The sequence below is a fragment of the Phalacrocorax carbo genome, chromosome Z (genome assembly GCF_963921805.1).
Source record: "Phalacrocorax carbo chromosome Z, bPhaCar2.1, whole genome shotgun sequence".
Taxonomy (NCBI): domain Eukaryota; kingdom Metazoa; phylum Chordata; class Aves; order Suliformes; family Phalacrocoracidae; genus Phalacrocorax; species Phalacrocorax carbo.
Window position 1 is genome coordinate 11252841 of NC_087548.1, and position 20287 is coordinate 11273127.

A 20287-nucleotide genomic window follows, 5' to 3' on the forward strand; every position below is an offset into this window, starting at 1 on the left:
TGAAATAGATACCACCCAATCCTGTCCTTGAGCAAGTTGCGAGATATGCAAAAAGATTGTAGCCCTCGTTCAGGTGAGCACATTGTCACCTGCCTGCTCCGATGCTGGGATAATGGGGCCAGTAGCCTGGAACTAGAGGGAAAAGAAGCCAAACAATTGGGATCCCTTTCTGGGGAAGGGGGCACTGACAAACCGACTGGAAAAGGAACACAAGCCCTCAGCCTCTGGAGGCGACTCCTGTCTGGAGTGAAGGAAAGGTATCCCTTCAAAGAAGATGTTACATATCACCCAGGAAAATGGACAACTATGGAGAAAGGCATCCAGTATCTAAGGGAATTAGCTGTGCTTGAGGTGATTTATGGTGACCTGGACGATCAACGGTCATCCAAAGATACAGATGAAGCCGAGTGCACACGACCCATGTGGCGGAACTTTGTACAGAGCGCGCCATCTTCGCATGCAAACTCATTGGCAGTGATGTCCTGGAGAGAGGACGAGACACCAGCGGTGGCAGAGGTGATTGATAGACTCCGGGATTATGAAACAAATATCTCTTCCTCGCTCATCTCTGCTGTGGAGAAACTATCCCAAGAGGTCCAGCAACTCAAAGAAGATACGTCCTGCTCCCCACCTCGACAGAGTAGTGTCTCAGCTGTTAGGAATAAGCATCCTTTGGCTCAAAGGAGGGGATACACACCACGGGCCACCCTATGGTTCTACCTGCGTGACCACGGAGAGGACATGATGAGGTGGGATGGCAAGCCTACTTCGACCCTAGAGGCACAAGTACATGAACTGCAAGGAAGAACAGTTACTCAGGAAGGCTCTTCCAGGAAAGCTGCTGCTCCAGTTTCCAGCGAGCAAGTCCCCAGGCAGAGGAGCAGAAGCGCTGATTTGATTTCTAAGTGTAATAGAGGGACTCCTGATTCACATTTACAGGAAGTGAGTTGTGACTGCCATGATCAGGACTCCAGGGGCCCTGCCTCCAGCCAGGTGGAGGAAAGGGAAAACCAGGTTTACTGGACTGTGTGGATCCAATGGCCTGGCACATCTGACCCACAGGAGTGCAAGGCTTTAGTGGACACTGGTGCACAGTGCACCTTAATGCCATCAAACTATATAGGGGCAGAACCCATCAGCATTGCTGGAGTGACAGGGGGATCCCAAGAGCTAACTGCATTGGAGGCCGAAGTGAGCCTCACTGGGAATGAGTGGCAGAAGCACCTCATTGTGACTGGCCCAGAGGCTCCGTGCATCCTTGGCATAGACTGCCTCAGGAGAGGGTATTTCAAGGACCCAAAAGGGTACAGGTGGGCTTCTGGTGTAGCTGCCTTGGAGACGGAGGACACTAAACAGCTGTCTACCTTGCCCGGTCTCTTGAAGGACCCTTCTGTTGTGGGGTTGATGAAGGTCGAGGAACAACAGGTGCCAATCGCCACCACAACAGTGCGCCGGTGGCAATATCGCACCAACAGAGACTCCCTCATTCCCATCCATGAGCTCATTCACCAACTGAGGAGCCAAGGAGTCATCAGTAAGACCCACTCACCCTTTAACAGTCCCATATGGCCAGTGCAGAAATCTAATGGAGAGTGGAGGCTAACAGTAGACTATTGTGGCCTGAATGAAGTCACTCCACCGTTGAGTGCTGCTGTGCCAGACGTGCTAGAACTTCAATACGAACTGGAGTCAAAGACAGCCAAGCGGTATGCCACAACTGATATTGCTAATGCATTCTTCTCAATCCCTCTGGCAGCAGAGTGCAGGCCACAGTTTGCTTTCACTTGGAGGGGCGTCCAGTACACCTGGAATCGACTGCCCCAGGGGTGCAAACACAGCCCTACCATTTGCCACGGACTGATTCAGACTGTACTGGAACAGGGAGAAGCTCCAGAACACCTTCAATACATCAATGACATCATCGTGTGGGGCAACACAGCAGAAGAAGTTTTTGAGAAAGGAGAGAAAATAGTCCAAATCCTTCTGAAAGCTGGTTTTGCCATAAAACAAAGTAAGGCCAAGGGACCCACCACACAAGAGATCCAGTTCTTAAGAATCAAATGGCAAGATGGATGTCATCAGATCCCCATGGATGTGATCAACAAAATAGCAGCCATGTCTCCACCAACTAGCAAAAAGGAAACACAAGCTTTCTTGGGCGTTGTGGGTTTTGGGAGAATGCATATTCCACATTACAGTCTGATCGTAAGCCCTCTCTGTCAAGTGACCCAGAAAAAGAATGATTTCAAATGGGGCCCTCAGCAACGACAAGCCTTTGAACACATCAAACGAGAAATAGTTCATGCAGTAGCTCTTGGGCCAGTCTGGGCAGGACAAGATGTAAAAAATGTGCTCTACACTGCAGCTGGGGAGAATGGCCCTACCTGGAGCCTCTGGCAGAAAGCACATGGGGAGACCCGGGGTCGACCCCTAGGGTTTTGGAGTCGGGGATACAGAGGGTCCGAAGCCCGCTATACTCCAGCTGAAAAAGAGATATTGGCAGCATATGAAGGGGTTCGACCTGCTTCAGAAGTGGTTGGTGCTGAGGCACAGTTGCTCCTGGCACCCCGACTGCCAGTGCTGGGCTGGATGCTCAAAGGAAACATCCCCTCTACACACCATGCAGCTGATGCTACATGGAGTAAATGGGTTGCACTGATCACCCAGCAGGCTCGAGTAGGAAACCCCAGTCGCCCAGGAATCTTGGAAGTGATTATGGACTGGCCAGAAAGCAAAGACTTTGGATTATCACCAGAGGAGGTGACACGTGCTGAAGAAGCCCCACTCTATAACAAACTGCCAGAAGATGAGAAGCAATATGCCCTGTTCACTGATGGGTCCTGTCGCCTTGTGGGAAAGCACCAGAGGTGCAAGGCTGCTGTATGGAGTCCTACACGACAAGTCGCAGAAACCGCTGAAGGAGAAGGTGAATCGAGCCAGTTTGCAGAGGTAAAGGCCATCCAGCTGGCCTTAGACATCACTGAATGGGAAAAGCGGCCAGTGCTCTGTCTCTATACTGACTCCTGGATGGTAGCAAATGCCCTGTGGGGTTGGCTGCAGCAGTGGAAGCAAAGCAACTGGCAGCGCAGAGGCAAACCCATCTGGGCTGTCACATTGTGGCAAGATATTGCTGCCCAGGTAGAGAACCTGGTTGTAAAGGTACGGCATGTGGATGCTCACGTCCCCAAGAGTCGGGCCATTGAAGAACTTCGAAACAACCAGCAGGTAGATCAGGCTGCCAAGATTGAAGTGGCTGAGGTGGATCTGGACTGGCAGCATAGGGTGAACTATTTCTAGCTCAATGGGCCCATGACACCTCAGGCCATCAAGGGAGAGATGCAACATACAGGTGGGCTCGTGATCGAGGGGTGGACTTGACCATGGATGTTATTGCACAGGTTATCCACAAATGTGACACATGCGCTGCAATCAAGCAAGCGAAGCGGGTAAAGCCTCTGTGGTATGGGGGACGATGGCTGAAATATAAATATGGGGAGGCCTGGCAAATTGACTATATCACACTCCCACAGACCCGCCAAGGCAAGCGCCATGTGCTTACAATGGTAGAAACAACGACTGGCTGGCTGGAAACATACCCTGTCCCCCACGCCACTGCCCGGAACACTATCCTGGGTCTTGAGAAACAAGTCCTGTGGCGACACGGCACCCCAGGGAGAATTGAGTCAGACAACGGGACTCATTTCCGAAATAGCCTCATAAACACCTGGGCCAAAGAGCACGGCATTGAGTGGGTGTATCACATCCCCTATCACGTACCAGCCTCTGGGAAAATTGAACGGTACAATGGACTGTTAAAAACTACACAGAGCAATAGCGGGTGGGACATTCAAGCACTGGGATACACATTCAGCAACAGCCACGTGGTTAGTCAACACGAGGGGATCTGCCAACCAAGCTGGCCCTGCCCAGTCAGAAATCCTACATACTGTGGAAGGGGACAGAGTCCCTGTAGTGCACACAAAAAGCATGCTAGGCAAAACAGTCTGGGTTCTATCTGCCTCCGGCAAAGGCAAACCCATTCGTGGGATTGCTTTTGCTCGAGGACCTGGGCGCACTTGGTGGGTGATGCGGGAGGATGGAGAAATCCGATGTGTGCCTCAAGGGGATTTGATTTTGGGCGAAAACAGTCAATGAACTGAATGGCACAATGTGAACTGCTATATAATACTGTGTGTCACCTCTGTGTTGTATCAATGATATCAGAGTATGATCCTCCCAACCCATGGAAGATCAACTATGAAACAAGCCATGCAGCAGTGATGGAACGATGACTGACTTCGTATACAGCAACCCAACGCCACACACCATCTCTCCCACCCGGAAAGACTGATACGTCAGATGGAGCCCAGAGCCATGGACTGGGGAACTCAATGGACATTTTAATGGACATTTTACAGGGAAGGTCCATGAACTAAGGGAATGATGTCTGTGTGTTATGTTAAAGGATGGGAAGGGGAGGGGTGGTGGTTGGTACGGTTGTATTGCATCATATGGGACCTGGGCATGGTGTAAATGGTATGGAATAAGGGGTGGAGAATGTGCTGGTTTTGGCTGAGAAGGGGTTAATTCTCCTCACTGTGGGGGTCGGCTACCTTTCCAGCTTCCCGCGCTCTGCCGCGTGGTGCGGGGGCTGGGAGGGGCGGGGCCGTGGTGGGGGCGGCTGACCCTGATTGGCCAATGGCAGGTTCATTCCGTACCATGTGACACCGTGACCAGTATATTGAGGGGGGGCAGTGGCAGTGTGGGAGCGGCACGGCATCGGGTCGGCGGGCGGCGAGCAGCTGCAACGCGGCGGTGCGGTTCGTTTCGGCAGTTCGTTCCCCCTCTCCCCTCCCTTCCCCCCTCCCCCGGGGCTTTGTGCCTCTCGTTGTTCTCCTTTACACTGCATTTCTGTTGTTGTTTCTTTTAATTTTAAATATTAAACTGTTCTTATCCCAACCCACGAGCGTTACCCTTCTGATTCTCTCCCCCCATCTACCGGTGGGGGAGTGAGCGAGCGACTGTGTGGGGCTGAGCTGCCGGCTAAACCATGACATCTGCTAAGCATTTTTCCTCCTAATTCTCATGGTTTACTCCTCACCACTTCCAATCCGTGAAGAATTAATGCTTTAACCACTAACATATCCATTTCCACACACTCTCCGACAGTGGAAAAACATCATCCATACCCCTCTCTGCAAATTCCCCAGCATTTCAGATGCTTTCTCAGAGTTGATGGGACCTTCCCCCTTGCTGCATTTCTGCGCATCACCCTGCTGTTTCCTATACCCAGTCCTCCATCACTGAACATGAAATCATCCAGCAAAGACTGAGTATTACAGGTCCTTTCTGTAACTTGGAACAGTGCCATATTTCATCACCCTTTCCATCCCAGGTAATTCCACCTCATCAACTCTGGCACGAATCACTTAACAAAACACAACTGCATTCACATTAGAAGTCTTAGCAGGTTACTCAAAAGCAGTTCTCCTCTCTCCTTCTGAGGAAAATGCCACAAAAATCAGATTTGGAGAAGAGATCTCAACAGGATTCAGTGGATATGAACTGGAACTGACACACTTGCATTTTCCCCTAGACAAACTGAACAAAATAAAACTGAATTTGCAGAGGAACAGCAGCTGAGGATTGCAATTATTCCCACCGTCCCTCGGGAGGGGGAAAACCACATCAACACTGCATATCCCTATGCCATACACCTGTGCATACACACATTCAAAACAAAAAATCAAATACTCTTGTTCTTCAAACAACATGGGTATTTCCTGACCTACAGAAGGCATGCAAGAGAAGGTGCTTAAAGTCAAAACTGAAATATCAGGAACAGACTCAAAAAGTGACACAGAATATGACTGAAAAATGGTAAGTGATCTGACATAATAGATTTCAGCTACACCAAGCAGCTTGCTAGGCACCACGCACACCAGCTAAGGCATTTGTAAGATCTCTGCTACACAGGCAGCTTGCAACAGACTACAGAAAAGACAGCATATCCCGATGTAATACACACACCAAAAAAAAACCCACAGTGAGAATTTACAGCATCAATATGCACATTAATTCACTGAGTTAAACTAAAAAAGAACCCCCTCCCAAACCTCAGGAGAAAGCCCTATTCTTGCTGTCTCAGCAGCCACCGCTGCTTCTCGCTACTGGAAGCTTCCCAGGAAGCACTGACGTCTTGCACTTGGGACTCTGCCCACTTTCACTTTCTAGATGTAAGCAGACCAGCATGTCAAAGAAATATTCCAACCCACTACTGCCTCCCAAATACCCAATGTTGCCTAATTTCTACAACAAATTCAAAACACAACAAGAAAACCAAAATCTATAAATGACAATCATTACATGAAGAGTTGATGAAAAAGCCTTCATAACATTGATGCATTTATTTCTAAATATGAACACACCAAGGACAAATAACTTGGGAGGTGGGGGGTATGACAGATGACCCCAAAAATATTCTGCAAGATATTTGCAGAGGGATGAAAAACTCTTGCACAAAACTTGCAGATGTCACAAAGAGAAAAAAAAAAACAAACAACACACCACTAACTGACAAACTAAAAATATTTGTCAATAAGAAATAAAGGAAAACATACATTAGCTCATATACAAATAATATCAGAGCATGAAATAAGAAAAATAGATATTGGTAGGCAGAGAAACTTGAAAATAAAAACCAAGAAAGAAAACCCAAAAATGGACAAAATTAAAACTCTGAAATGCAACCCCAGCACAGCTGCCCAGAAACCTCTACCGCCACACTTTCACATCCCTCACTGGACCCTAACAGCACAGGAGCCGGGCTGCCCCTGACAGCAGCCCTGGGAAAGAACCAGCTCCGGTACCCTAGAGCAGGGCTATCTCCCGCTCACACTTAGACAAGCACAACAAAAACCCTCAGGAGAAAGTAAATGAAAAGCAAAACTGAAAATAGAAATAGGGAAATTCTGTCTAGATGATGATGATGAAAGGAAAGCCGCAGCACCACATAAAGCCGGCCGCCCGGCAGCACCCCAAGCACAGCGCCCACCCGCACCACCACCGAGCCTGAGCGGGCTCCTGCCCACCACCACCCACGCACCACCCGCAGCCCCGCCATGGCCGCGCCCGCAACCCCACAGCCCCGCCTGCGCCACGGTGCCGCGGTGCTCCTGATCCTCCGCACGGCTCTCGCCACCGCCCTCGCCTGCCACCACCTCCGTCCCCGCGACGCCACCTTCCCCTGGGACAGCACCCACCTCCTCCAGGCCATGGCTCCCAGCCCCGCACAGCCCTGCCACCACCTGCACGACCCCTTCCCCTTCCCCGACACCCTCCTCCACACCAACCACCCACAGCAAGCCGCCGCCGCCGCTCACCGCCTCCTCCAGCGCCTCTTCGACACCCTCAGCAGCCCGAACATCCCCCAACACTGGGACGCCCAGGCACGCCACCGCCTCCTCAACAGCCTCCAGCATTACAAACATGACTTGGAGCAATGCCTGACAGCCAGCAGCAAGCTCTTCCAAGGCCAAGGGCTCCGCAAGCTGCTGCTCAATGTCAACAAATACTTTGGGCGCATCCAGGACTTCCTCCGCACCCACGGCCACAGCGCCTGCGCCTGGGACCACGTCCGCCTGGAAGCTCGCCTCTGCTTCCAACGTGTGGACATACTCATACGGCAAATGAAGAGCCGAGCCGCTCCTGCCCTCCACCAAAGCCACCCGCACCAAATGCCCATCCTGGGCCAGCGCCGGCAGCCACCGATGCAGTGGAGGCAGCAGCAGCCGGGGGTGGGATTGCTCAGTGCTGCTCACACCTCTGCCCATCAGGAGCCTGTGCTGAGGGGGAAACGGGCATGACTGCAGCAAGGCTGGGGCCGGGCTGTGGCAGAACCTGCACACCCGCACCGCGGCCACAGCCTCATTGAGAAGTAAGGAGGAGGAATTTGCTTGCACGCTCGCAGACAGCTGTGAGGTGATGGGGAGAGGGCTGGTATTTATTACTCACAGCATTGTGTAGCCCATCAAGACCACAACCTCATCTGATGGAGGGGAAGGTCCCCATGGACACTGCAGGACTGTCACACCAACAACTATTTATCACACACTCTATTTATTTATTTATTTATTTATACAGCTAGTTGTTTCTATATTTCTGTATTTATTTATTTACTTGTTGGAAATAAAGACTTTTTGCAAAAAAAAAACAATAAGAAGAATAAAAGAAAAGAGGTCGTCATCATGCATATACCTGACAGGCAAGGACACGGCCTCTGTAGGCAGGCAGGGATGGGCCTCCCTCCTACAGCCCATCCCACCGATGCCTCCTGCCCCAGTTGAAGTGTTTGGAAAGCAGCCCACTCTCAGGGACCCACTATGGTCCTTCAAGCCTGTAGGCATCTCGCACTGATGCCAGACCCTCAGAGCACACACTCACCCAGACAACACGATGCCTGGCCTGCATGCTCCTCCTCTACCACCACCCAACCTTTCCCTTCCTAACCCGCTCCCACTGCCAAGACCTGAAAGCCACCTCCAAACAGCGCACATTGACCTAGCCCTTCTTCACCCCAACACATCATTAACAAACAATCATCCTACAAATACCACCACCCAACGTGGTCCAAATCAACCAGCACAGCCCCGCACAGCATACCCCATGAAGGAAACTGCCCGTGCACCACCAGCACCAGCTGCTCCTTCATCCTCCATCCAGCACCCCAAAAATATCTGCACTGGGTACTTCACCCTCCCCAGGTAAGCCCAAGCAAGACAATACAAATGTTCAACAGCCTCAGCCTCCCCCTGAACAGGACAAAGAGGTTGTCCTCCATTCTCAGTCACATCACCTCCACCAGCACATCGCTACAAAGACACTGCTCTGTGCAAACACAAATGAGGACTACTTCTGCAGCTGGAGAGCAAGAAAACAAGTGGGACCAAATATATTCAGGTACACAGCAGGATCCCTCAAGATGTAACGTGCAGGTTGTACTACTGTCCTCCTGATGTTCCTTCTAACCAGAAATGACCTGTAATGCCAAGCATGGAGGACCTCATAGAATCATAGAATGTCCTGAGTTGGAAGGGACCCGCAGGGATCATCGAGTCCAACTCCTGTCCCTGCACAGGACAACCCCAAAATTCACACCATGTGTCTGAGGGCATTGTCCAAATTCTTCTTGAATATTGTCAGGCTTGGAGCCGTGACTGCCTCCTGAGGGAGCCTGTTCCAGTGCTCCACCCCACTCTGCGTGAAGAACCTTTTCCTAATATCCAGCCTAAACCTCCCTGGGCACATATTCCTGCCATTCCCTCAGGTCCTATCATCGGTCACCAGAGAGAAGAGATCAGCACCTCCCCTTGTGAGGAAGCTGCAGGCTGCGATGACATCTGCCCTCAGTATCCACTTCCCCAGGCTGAACAAACCAAGTGACTTTAGATGATCCTCATATGGCTTCCCCTCTAAACCCTTCACAAACTTCGTAGCCCTCCTCTGGACACTCTCTAGTAGCTTTGTATCCTCAGTGTACTGTGGCACACAAAACTGCACACAGCACTTGAGGTGAGGCCGCACCAGAGCAGAGCAGAGCGGGACAATCCCCTAGCTCCACCAGCTGCAATGCAGGGCTTGATGCACCCCAGGGCACGGTTGGCCCTCTTGGCTACCAGGGCACACTGTTGGCTCATGTTCAACTTGCCATTGACCAGAACCCCCAGGTCCCTCTCTGCAGAGCTGCTCTCCAGCTTCTTGCTCCCCAGTCTGTACGTACATGCAGGGTTGCCGTGCCCCAGGTGCAAAATCCGGCACTTGCCCTTACTAAACTTCATACGGTTGGTGATTGCCCCGCTCTCCAGTCTGTTCAGATCCCTCTGCATGGCCTCTCTGCCCTCGAGAGTGTCAACAGCTCCTCCCAGTTTTGTGTCATCAGCAAACTTAATTCCTATTCCTTCCAGTCCTGCCTCCAAGCCCTTTATGAAGACACTAAAGAATACCCGCCCCAAGATGGATCCCTGCAGAACCCTGCTAGTGACTGGCCACCAGCCCCATGTAACCCCATTTACTACGACCCGTTGAGCCCGGCCCATCAGCCAATTGCTCACCCACTGCGTCACGTGTTTATCCAGCTGTCTGCTGGACATTTTGTCCCGCAGGATACTGTGAGAGACAGTATCAAAAGCTTTACTGAAATCCAAAAAGGTCACATTGACTGGCTTCCCTTGGTCAGCTAGGTGGGTGACCTTGTCATAGAAAGAAATTAAGTTTGTTAAACAGGACTTTCCCCTTGTAAACCCATGCCGACTGGGACCAATGATTGCCTTGTCTTTCAGGTGTTTTTCAAAAACCCCCAGATTAATCATCTTCATAATTCTGCCAGGCACAGAAGTGAGACTGATGGGCCTGTAGTTACCGGGGTCATCCATCTTGCCCTTCTTGAAGACTGGGACAACATTTGCCAGCTTCCAGTCAACTGGGACCTCTCCAGATTCCCAAGAGCATTGAAAGGTCATTGAGAGAGGTCTCACTATGACACCAGACAGCTCTTTAATTACCCTTGGATGAATCCCATCAGGCCCCAATGACTTACAGGGATCCAGCTGGAACAGCAGTCCTGCACAGGTTTGGGGTTTATTGGGAGTTTATCATTCCCACAGTCATGGTTCTCTAGCCCAGTGTTGAAGACGAAGGCGAAGAAGGTATTAAATGTCCCTGGCTTTGTCTATGTTCCTGCTTGTGAGGCAACCATTCTTATCAAGCAATGGGCCAATGTTATTTCTGTCCTGCCTTTTGCCATCAATGTGTTTTAAAAGCCCTTCTTATTGTCCTTCCTTCACAGTACTGGCCAGCTTCAACCCCAACTGAGCTTTAGCCACATGTATTTCCTCCCTACAATGGTGAGCAGCATCCCTATACCCTTCCATGTTGCCTGACCTTGTTCCCACTGGCCATACACTTTCTTTTTTTTGCCTTATTTCAAGAAGGATATCCCTGGTAAGTCAAGCCAGTATTTTGCCTTGCCTGCTTGACTTCCTTCTACACTTTGGAATTACCTGATTCTGTACTTTTAGGAGGTGGTACTTAAAAAGCAAACAGCACTGATGGACCCCAGCACCTTCGAAAGCTTTTTCCCAGGTTACCATGGGAAACCTCATTGGCTCAGTTTTCTCTGAGGTGGCTAAAGAAAGCAAATCCTCTTCAGACATCAACAGAGAAGGAGAGGTAATGACACATGCTAGAACACAGGGAATTAAAACATGAAAGAATAAACACATTGTTATTATCTTTACCATGAAGATGACACAACACCAGAAGAGAGATCAGGGAGGTTTGGAATGTCCATTCCTGGACACCACCTACCATCAGTACCAGACTGCACTTGAGACCTCCAGAGAAAAACAGACCATTGAAAAAAAGTTTTAAAAATTGAAAGAAATTATGCTTAAACAAAGATTAAAAAAAAAGGACAGGAACAAATCAGGAAGTTTCAGTACTTTGAGGGCATAACATAAGACACAACCATTTCACCAGGCAAGTAAGAGAATTGCAAACTGGAATTCTTTGTACAGGACCTTTTATTCTGCACAACACAATGAGAGAGTATTCACATAAAATATCCAAAAAGGCAAAAATAGCAAAAATCACTCTAGTAAAAAAAATTCTGGCTACATCTCCTTCATTATTCAATAACCACCAGTATAGAAAAGACTACTTATCCACCATCAGTATGAGGTTCAGACTAAGGAAAGAGAAGCAAAGGGATTGTACAACAGGAGTAAACAACAGTGCTGAAGCATATACACGCATTGTCACTTTGTTAAAGGACAGGGGGACTTAAAGAGCTCCTGAGAAATTAATAATATTACACATCTCCCATATTACATTAAAAAATCATATACTGATATTAAAACAAGATTAATAACATAATGAAACCAAAATATCCCAAAGCAATAATGGAGTACTACAAAATGAAAAGAGATTTGGGCACAAAGAGAAATTTAGAAGAAGAAAACAGACAAGAGCGGTAACCCGGGAGAAGAAGGAGAAATGAAAAAAAAAACCACAACAACCTGACAAGGACCAAATATATTCCTACCCCAAACGGGTATTACTTTCACATCCCACATTACACACAGAGAACTAACAACCTCCAGAGACACCCCTAGTCTAGGAACAAGGACTATCCATTGGGGGAGGAGGAATACATAGCCACTCAACACCCACTCCAAGCCCTGCTCCAAACGGGGCTCCGCGCGTCCCGTGCCCACGCTTCTCTTTGCCGCCTCCCCAGGGAGGCCCTTTCCTCAACCTATTCCCACAACCTCTGGCAGGGTGTAGCCGTCGCCATCAGGATCATCTCCTCGGCCCTGCTCTCATCATCTCCTCGGCCCTGCTCTCCTCAACATTTTCCACCTTCCGTCCCGCTTTAGACCCACCCCTCACCAGCCCCGGAGCCCTCACTACGAGGCCGACACGGACCTGTTGGCTGGAGCGCGTCCCGACGAGGGACACAAATACGAGCCCAGGGCTGCAACACCCCTCCCACGAGGGAAGGCTGAGAGAGTTGCGCCTGTTCAGCCTGCAGAAGAGAAGGCTCCGGGGAGACCTTCTTGCCGCCTTTCAATACTTTGCGCGGGCTTAGAAGAAAGATGGGGACAGGCTTGCTGGCAGGGCCTCTAGCCACGGGACAGGGCGTCGTGGTTTTAAACTCCAAGGCGCTACCATTCAGGCTAGATGCAAGGAAGACTTTTTTTACCCATGACGGGGGCCAAACACTGCAACACGTTGCCCACAGAGGTGCTCGATGCCCCGTCCCTGCAAACACTCACGGTCACGTTGGACGGGGCTCTGAGCCACCTCATCTAGTCCAAGATGCCCCTGCCCGTTCCCTGCGGGGGCTGGCCCAGGTCACCTTTGAAGGACAACCCAAACCATTCCATGATTCTACAGAGGAGAGGCACGGCACACATCCTCGCTCGGCTTAGGCTCAGCTCCGCTACTCTTGCCGCTACTTCAGGCATTCTTCACGACAACTCTCTCGGCGCGCTGCTTGAAAACACCTCGCAGCACCAACCATTCTAGGGCAACGGGGACAAGGTCCAGCCACGGACCTCCAACTGCCTCCTCCAGAGGCGGCACCTAGCTACGCCACATCATCGTGCACGTGCCAGCACCCCAACCACAGCGCCCACCAGCACAACGCTGACGGACAAGACCACGGCTCCCAGCCCGACACCGACACGCGCACCTTTCCCCCGCTCCAACAGCTTTCGGGAAACACGTGGCAGCATCTCTCACACAAGCAGAACGTGATCCTCGCTGCTGCAACGGACCCGAAAACCTCAGCGCGACTGCAACCTCCACCTCCTCCTCCTCCCACTCAGTGCTCTACGGCTGCAGCAGCTGGCTCAGCTCCACCGCCAGGCGACTCTTGGACACCCCTCCTCTAGGGCCGCAGGGGCTCACGCCAGCCCAAACGCAACACCCTGCGCTTACGGGGGACATCATCTGCTTTGCTCTCCAGGCACCTCAGGCGAGGAGCCACAGAAAACACAAGACGACCCCTGCCACAGGGCCACGCGCGTGGGACCGCAGCCAGGGACCCAGCGCAGCACCAGCACCAGCACCAGCACCAGCACCAGCACCAGCACGACGAGCAAAGCTCTTCCCTTCTTCCTCTTCCTTTTCCCTCAAGCCTTGCCGCCTGCCTTTCTTCCCCATTCTCATCAGCTTCTCACGCGGGAGCTGGGGCAGCTCCGTCCACCAACACACCCAATGCCCAAGTGCCCACACCCAGAGCCACCCCCAGGCCCTCGCTCCGGGAGGCGGCTCCCCAGGCTCTGCCAAGTGCCATCGCTTCACAACCCTTCTTCCCAACGCAAAAAGAAAAGACCAGCGGAGATGAAAACAAAGGCGAGCCACAAGCAAAAGGGAAACAGACCACAGCCAACACCACGGCACTACAGACGGAAAACACGCTTGGGCAGGAAGGGAAACTTCAGCTCCACAAAAGACGCACCACAGCTCACCCTGCAGCACCAACACGGAAACCCTCACACACCTCCCCGGCACAGCTGCCCCCAAGGGCTCTGCCCCAGCGCTTTCGCATCCCACAGCCAACCGCTCCCGCCAACCTCCCCCCAACACACCGCCGCCCTCCCCACGCACGGACACCCCACCAACGCGCTTCCCCAACACCACCACAGCCACCAGCCAAAACTGAAAGCCACAGCCGGAAACTCGCTGCGATCAGAAAGCGAGGAAGGGAAGGACGCGGCACCACATAAAGCCGGCCGCCCGGCAGCACCCCAAGCACAGCGCCCACCCGCACCACCACCGAGCCTGAGCGGGCTCCTGCCCACCACCACCCACGCACCACCCGCAGCCCCGCCATGGCCGCGCCCGCAACCCCACAGCCCCGCCTGCGCCACGGTGCCGCGGTGCTCCTGATCCTCCGCACGGCTCTCGCCACCGCCCTCGCCTGCCACCACCTCCGTCCCCGCGACGCCACCTTCCCCTGGGACAGCACCCACCTCCTCCAGGCCATGGCTCCCAGCCCCGCACCGCCCTGCCACCACCTGCACGACCCCTTCCCCTTCCCCGACACCCTCCTCCACACCAACCACCCACAGCAAGCCGCCGCCGCCGCTCACCGCCTCCTCCAGCGCCTCTTCGACACCCTCAGCAGCCCGACCGTCCCCCAACACTGGGACGCCCAGGCACGCCACCCGCCTCCTCAACAGCCTCCAGCACCACAGCCGGCAGCTACAGCGATGCCTGACAGACAGCGGCACGCTCCTCCAAGGCCAAGGGCTCCGCAAGCTGCTGCTCGACATCGAGATATACTTTGGGCGCATCCAGGACTTCCTCCGCACCCACAACCACAGCCCCTGCGCCTGGGACCACGTCCGCCTCGAAGCTCGCCTCTGCTTCCAACGCCTCCAAAACCTCACCCGCACCCTGCGCGGTTAGCCCAGGCACCCCCACCCACCCCCACGGCCCCACCACCACTTCTGCACCACCGCCCCATCCCCAACTCTCCTCTCCCGCCTCCCCGACCCATGGCAACAGCCGCCCTGCACCCCCAGCCTCCACTCACTGCTCCGCTATGTACACCGCTTACTCTATTTCTTGGGACAGCTATAGGACTTACTCTATTTATTGGGACAGCTATAGGACTTACTCTATTTATTGGGACAACTATGGGACTTACTCTATTTATTGGGACTACGCTGTCTATTTATTCACCTATTTATTCACCAGAAAATAAAGACCTGTTGCAAAAAGCTTGCCACTACCTCTTGTCTCCGAAGCACAGGAACCAGCCATTGGGGTGGGGGGAAGACACCTCCACTCAACACCCACTCCAAGCCCTGCTCCAAACGGGGCTCCGCGCGTCCCGTGCCCACGCTTCTCTTTGCCGCCTCCCCAGGGAGGCCCTTTCCTCAACCTATTCCCACAACCTCTGACAGGGTGTAGCCGTCGCCATCAGGATCATCTCCTCGGCCCTGCTCTCCTCAACATTTTCCACCTTCCGTCCCGCTTTAGACCCACCCCTCACCAGCCCCGGAGCCCTCACTACGAGGCCGACACGGACCTGTTGGCTGGAGCGCGTCCCGACGAGGGACACAAATACGAGCCCAGGGCTGCAACACCCCTCCCACGAGGGAAGGCTGAGAGAGTTGCGCCTGTTCAGCCTGCAGAAGAGAAGGCTCCGGGGAGACCTTCTTGCCGCCTTTCAATACTTTGCGCGGGCTTAGAAGAAAGATGGGGACAGGCTTGCTGGCAGGGCCTCTAGCCACGGGACAGGGCGTCGTGGTTTTAAACTCCAAGGCGCTACCATTCAGGCTAGATGCAAGGAAGACTTTTTTTACCCATGACGGGGGCCAAACACTGCAACACGTTGCCCACAGAGGTGCTCGATGCCCCGTCCCTGCAAACACTCACGGTCACGTTGGACGGGGCTCTGAGCCACCTCATCTAGTCCAAGATGCCCCTGCCCGTTCCCTGCGGGGGCTGGCCCAGGTCACCTTTGAAGGACAACCCAAACCATTCCATGATTCTACAGAGGAGAGGCACGGCACACATCCTCGCTCGGCTTAGGCTCAGCTCCGCTACTCTTGCCGCTACTTCAGGCATTCTTCACGACAACTCTCTCGGCGCGCTGCTTGAAAACACCTCGCAGCACCAACCATTCTAGGGCAACGGGGACAAGGTCCAGCCACGGACCTCCAACTGCCTCCTCCAGAGGCGGCACCTAGCTACGCCACATCATCGTGCACGTGCCAGCACCCCAACCACAGCGCCCACCAGCACAACGCTGACGGACAAGACCACGGCTCCCAGCCCGACACCGACACGCGCACCTTTCCCCCGCTCCAACAGCTTTCGGGAAACACGTGGCAGCATCTCTCACACAAGCAGAACGTGATCCTCGCTGCTGCAACGGACCCGAAAACCTCAGCGCGACTGCAACCTCCACCTCCTCCTCCTCCCACTCAGTGCTCTACGGCTGCAGCAGCTGGCTCAGCTCCACCGCCAGGCGACTCTTGGACACCCCTCCTCTAGGGCCGCAGGGGCTCACGCCAGCCCAAACGCAACACCCTGCGCTTACGGGGGACATCATCTGCTTTGCTCTCCAGGCACCTCAGGCGAGGAGCCACAGAAAACACAAGACGACCCCTGCCACAGGGCCACGCGCGTGGGACCGCAGCCAGGGACCCAGCGCAGCACCAGCACCAGCACCAGCACCAGCACCAGCACGACGAGCAAAGCTCTTCCCTTCTTCCTCTTCCTTTTCCCTCAAGCCTTGCCGCCTGCCTTTCTTCCCCATTCTCATCAGCTTCTCACGCGGGAGCTGGGGCAGCTCCGTCCACCAACACACCCAATGCCCAAGTGCCCACACCCAGAGCCACCCCCAGGCCCTCGCTCCGGGAGGCGGCTCCCCAGGCTCTGCCAAGTGCCATCGCTTCACAACCCTTCTTCCAACGCAAAAAGAAAAGACCAGCGGAGATGAAAACAAAGGCGAGCCACAAGCAAAAGGGAAACAGACCACAGCCAACACCACGGCACTACAGACGGAAAACACGCTTGGGCAGGAAGGGAAACTTCAGCTCCACAAAAGACGCACCACAGCTCACCCTGCAGCACCAACACGGAAACCCTCACACACCTCCCCGGCACAGCTGCCCCCAAGGGCTCTGCCCCAGCGCTTTTGCATCCCACAGCCAACCGCTCCCGCCAACCTCCCCCCAACACACCGCCGCCCTCCCCACGCACGGACACCCCACCAACGCGCTTCCCCAACACCACCACAGCCACCAGCCAAAACTGAAAGCCACAGCCGGAAACTCGCTGCGATCAGAAAGCGAGGAAGGGAAGGACGCGGCACCACATAAAGCCGGCCGCCCGGCAGCACCCCAAGCACAGCGCCCACCCGCACCACCACCGAGCCTGAGCGGGCTCCTGCCCACCACCACCCACGCACCACCCGCAGCCCCGCCATGGCCGCGCCCGCAACCCCACAGCCCCGCCTGCGCCACGGTGCCGCGGTGCTCCTGATCCTCCGCACGGCTCTCGCCACCGCCCTCGCCTGCCACCACCTCCGTCCCCGCGACGCCACCTTCCCCTGGGACAGCACCCACCTCCTCCAGGCCATGGCTCCCAGCCCCGCACCGCCCTGCCACCACCTGCACGACCCCTTCCCCTTCCCCGACACCCTCCTCCACACCAACCACCCACAGCAAGCCGCCGCCGCCGCTCACCGCCTCCTCCAGCGCCTCTTCGACACCCTCAGCAGCCCGACCGTCCCCCAACACTGGGACGCCCAGGCACGCCACCGCCTCCTCAACAGCCTCCAGCACCACAGCCGGCAGCTACAGCGATGCCTGACAGACAGCGGCACGCTCCTCCAAGGCCAAGGGCTCCGCAAGCTGCTGCTCGACATCGAGATATACTTTGGGCGCATCCAGGACTTCCTCCGCACCCACAACCACAGCCCCTGCGCCTGGGACCACGTCCGCCTCGAAGCTCGCCTCTGCTTCCAACGCCTCCAAAACCTCACCCGCACCCTGCGCGGTTAGCCCAGGCACCCCCACCCACCCCCACGGCCCCACCACCACTTCTGCACCACCGCCCCATCCCCAACTCTCCTCTCCCGCCTCCCCGACCCATGGCAACAGCCGCCCTGCACCCCCAGCCTCCACTCACTGCTCCGCTATGTACACCGCTTACTCTATTTCTTGGGACAGCTATAGGACTCACTCTATTTCTTGGGACAGCTATAGGACTTACTCTATTTATTGGGACAGCTATAGGACTTACTCTATTTATTGGGACAACTATAGGACTTACTCTATTTATTGGGACAACTATAGGACTTACTCTATTTATTGGGACAACTACGGGACTTACTCTATTTATTGGGACTACGCTGTCTATTTATTCACCTATTTATTCACCAGAAAATAAAGACCTGTTGCAAAAAGCTTGCCACTACCTCTTGTCTCCGAAGCACAGGAACCAGCCATTGGGGTGGGGGGAAGACACCTCCACTCAACACCCACTCCAAGCCCTGCTCCAAACGGGGCTCCGCGCGTCCCGTGCCCACGCTTCTCTTTGCCGCCTCCCCAGGGAGGCCCTTTCCTCAACCTATTCCCACAACCTCTGACAGGGTGTAGCCGTCGCCATCAGGATCATCTCCTCGGCCCTGCTCTCCTCAACATTTTCCACCTTCCGTCCCGCTTTAGACCCACCCCTCACCAGCCCCGGAGCCCTCACTACGAGGCCGACACGGACCTGTTGGCTGGAGCGCGTCCCGACGAGGGACACAAATACGAGCCCAGGGCTGCAACACCCCTCCCACGAGGGAAGGCTGAGAGAGTTGCGCCTGTTCAGCCTGCAGAAGAGAAGGCTCCGGGGAGACCTTCTTGCCGCCTTTCAATACTTTGCGCGGGCTTAGAAGAAAGATGGGGACAGGCTTGCTGGCAGGGCCTCTAGCCACGGGACAGGGCGTCGTGGTTTTAAACTCCAAGGCGCTACCATTCAGGCTAGATGCAAGGAAGACTTTTTTTACCCATGACGGGGGCCAAACACTGCAACACGTTGCCCACAGAGGTGCTCGATGCCCCGTCCCTGCAAACACTCACGGTCACGTTGGACGGGGCTCTGAGCCACCTCATCTAGTCCAAGATGCCCCTGCCCGTTCCCTGCGGGGGCTGGCCCAGGTCACCTTTGAAGGACAACCCAAACCATTCCATGATTCTACAGAGGAGAGGCACGGCACACATCCTCGCTCGGCTTAGGCTCAGCTCCGCTACTCTTGCCGCTACTTCAGGCATTCTTCACGACAACTCTCTCGGCGCGCTGCTTGAAAACACCTCGCAGCACCAACCATTCTAGGGCAACGGGGACAAGGTCCAGCCACGGACCTCCAACTGCCTCCTCCAGAGGCGGCACCTAGCTACGCCACATCATCGTGCACGTGCCAGCACCCCAACCACAGCGCCCACCAGCACAACGCTGACGGACAAGACCACGGCTCCCAGCCCGACACCGACACGCGCACCTTTCCCCCGCTCCAACAGCTTTCGGGAAACACGTGGCAGCATCTCTCACACAAGCAGAACGTGATCCTCGCTGCTGCAACGGACCCGAAAACCTCAGCGCGACTGCAACCTCCACCTCCTCCTCCTCCCACTCAGTGCTCTACGGCTGCAGCAGCTGGCTCAGCTCCACCGCCAGGCGACTCTTGGACACCCCTCCTCTAGGGCCGCAGGGGCTCACGCCAGCCCAAACGCAACACCCTGCGCTTACGGGGGACATCATCTGCTTTGCTCTCCAGGCACCTCAGGCGAGGAGCCACAGAAAACACAAGACGACCCCTGCCACAGGGCCACGCGCGTGGGACCGCAGCCAGGGACCCAGCGCAGCACCAGCACCAGCACCAGCACCAGCACCAGCACCAGCACGACGAGCAAAGCTCTTCCCTTCTTCCTCTTCCTTTTCCCTCAAGCCTTGCCGCCTGCCTTTCTTCCCCATTCTCATCAGCTTCTCACGCGGGAGCTGGGGCAGCTCCGTCCACCAACACACCCAATGCCCAAGTGCCCACACCCAGAGCCACCCCCAGGCCCTCGCTCCGGGAGGCGGCTCCCCAGGCTCTGCCAAGTGCCATCGCTTCACAACCCTTCTTCCCAACGCAAAAAGAAAAGACCAGCGGAGATGAAAACAAAGGCGAGCCACAAGCAAAAGGGAAACAGACCACAGCCAACACCACGGCACTACA

At 54.5% G+C, this 20287-nt stretch overlaps 4 protein-coding genes across 10 annotated transcripts in view; 3 read left to right on the forward strand and 1 right to left on the reverse strand.

Moving 5' to 3' along the window:
* The window catches only part of UBAP2 (ubiquitin associated protein 2), a 158216-nt gene that overhangs the window by 9922 nt on the left and 128007 nt on the right, over positions 1–20287 (reverse strand). The gene's annotated exons all lie outside the window — the stretch shown is intronic.
* Positions 7122–7865, forward strand: LOC135310582 (interferon-like). Its single transcript, XM_064438704.1, has one exon. The coding sequence runs from the start codon at positions 7122–7124 to the stop codon at positions 7863–7865; it is 744 nt and encodes a 247-aa protein (XP_064294774.1).
* LOC135310583 (interferon-like) lies at positions 14397–14976 on the forward strand. The gene is given in 2 exon segments (XM_064438706.1): positions 14397–14732; positions 14734–14976. Coding segments are annotated over 2 exon segments (579 nt in total).
* LOC104050721 (interferon) lies at positions 17508–18086 on the forward strand. The gene has a single exon (XM_009511634.2). The coding sequence runs from the start codon at positions 17508–17510 to the stop codon at positions 18084–18086; it is 579 nt and encodes a 192-aa protein (XP_009509929.2).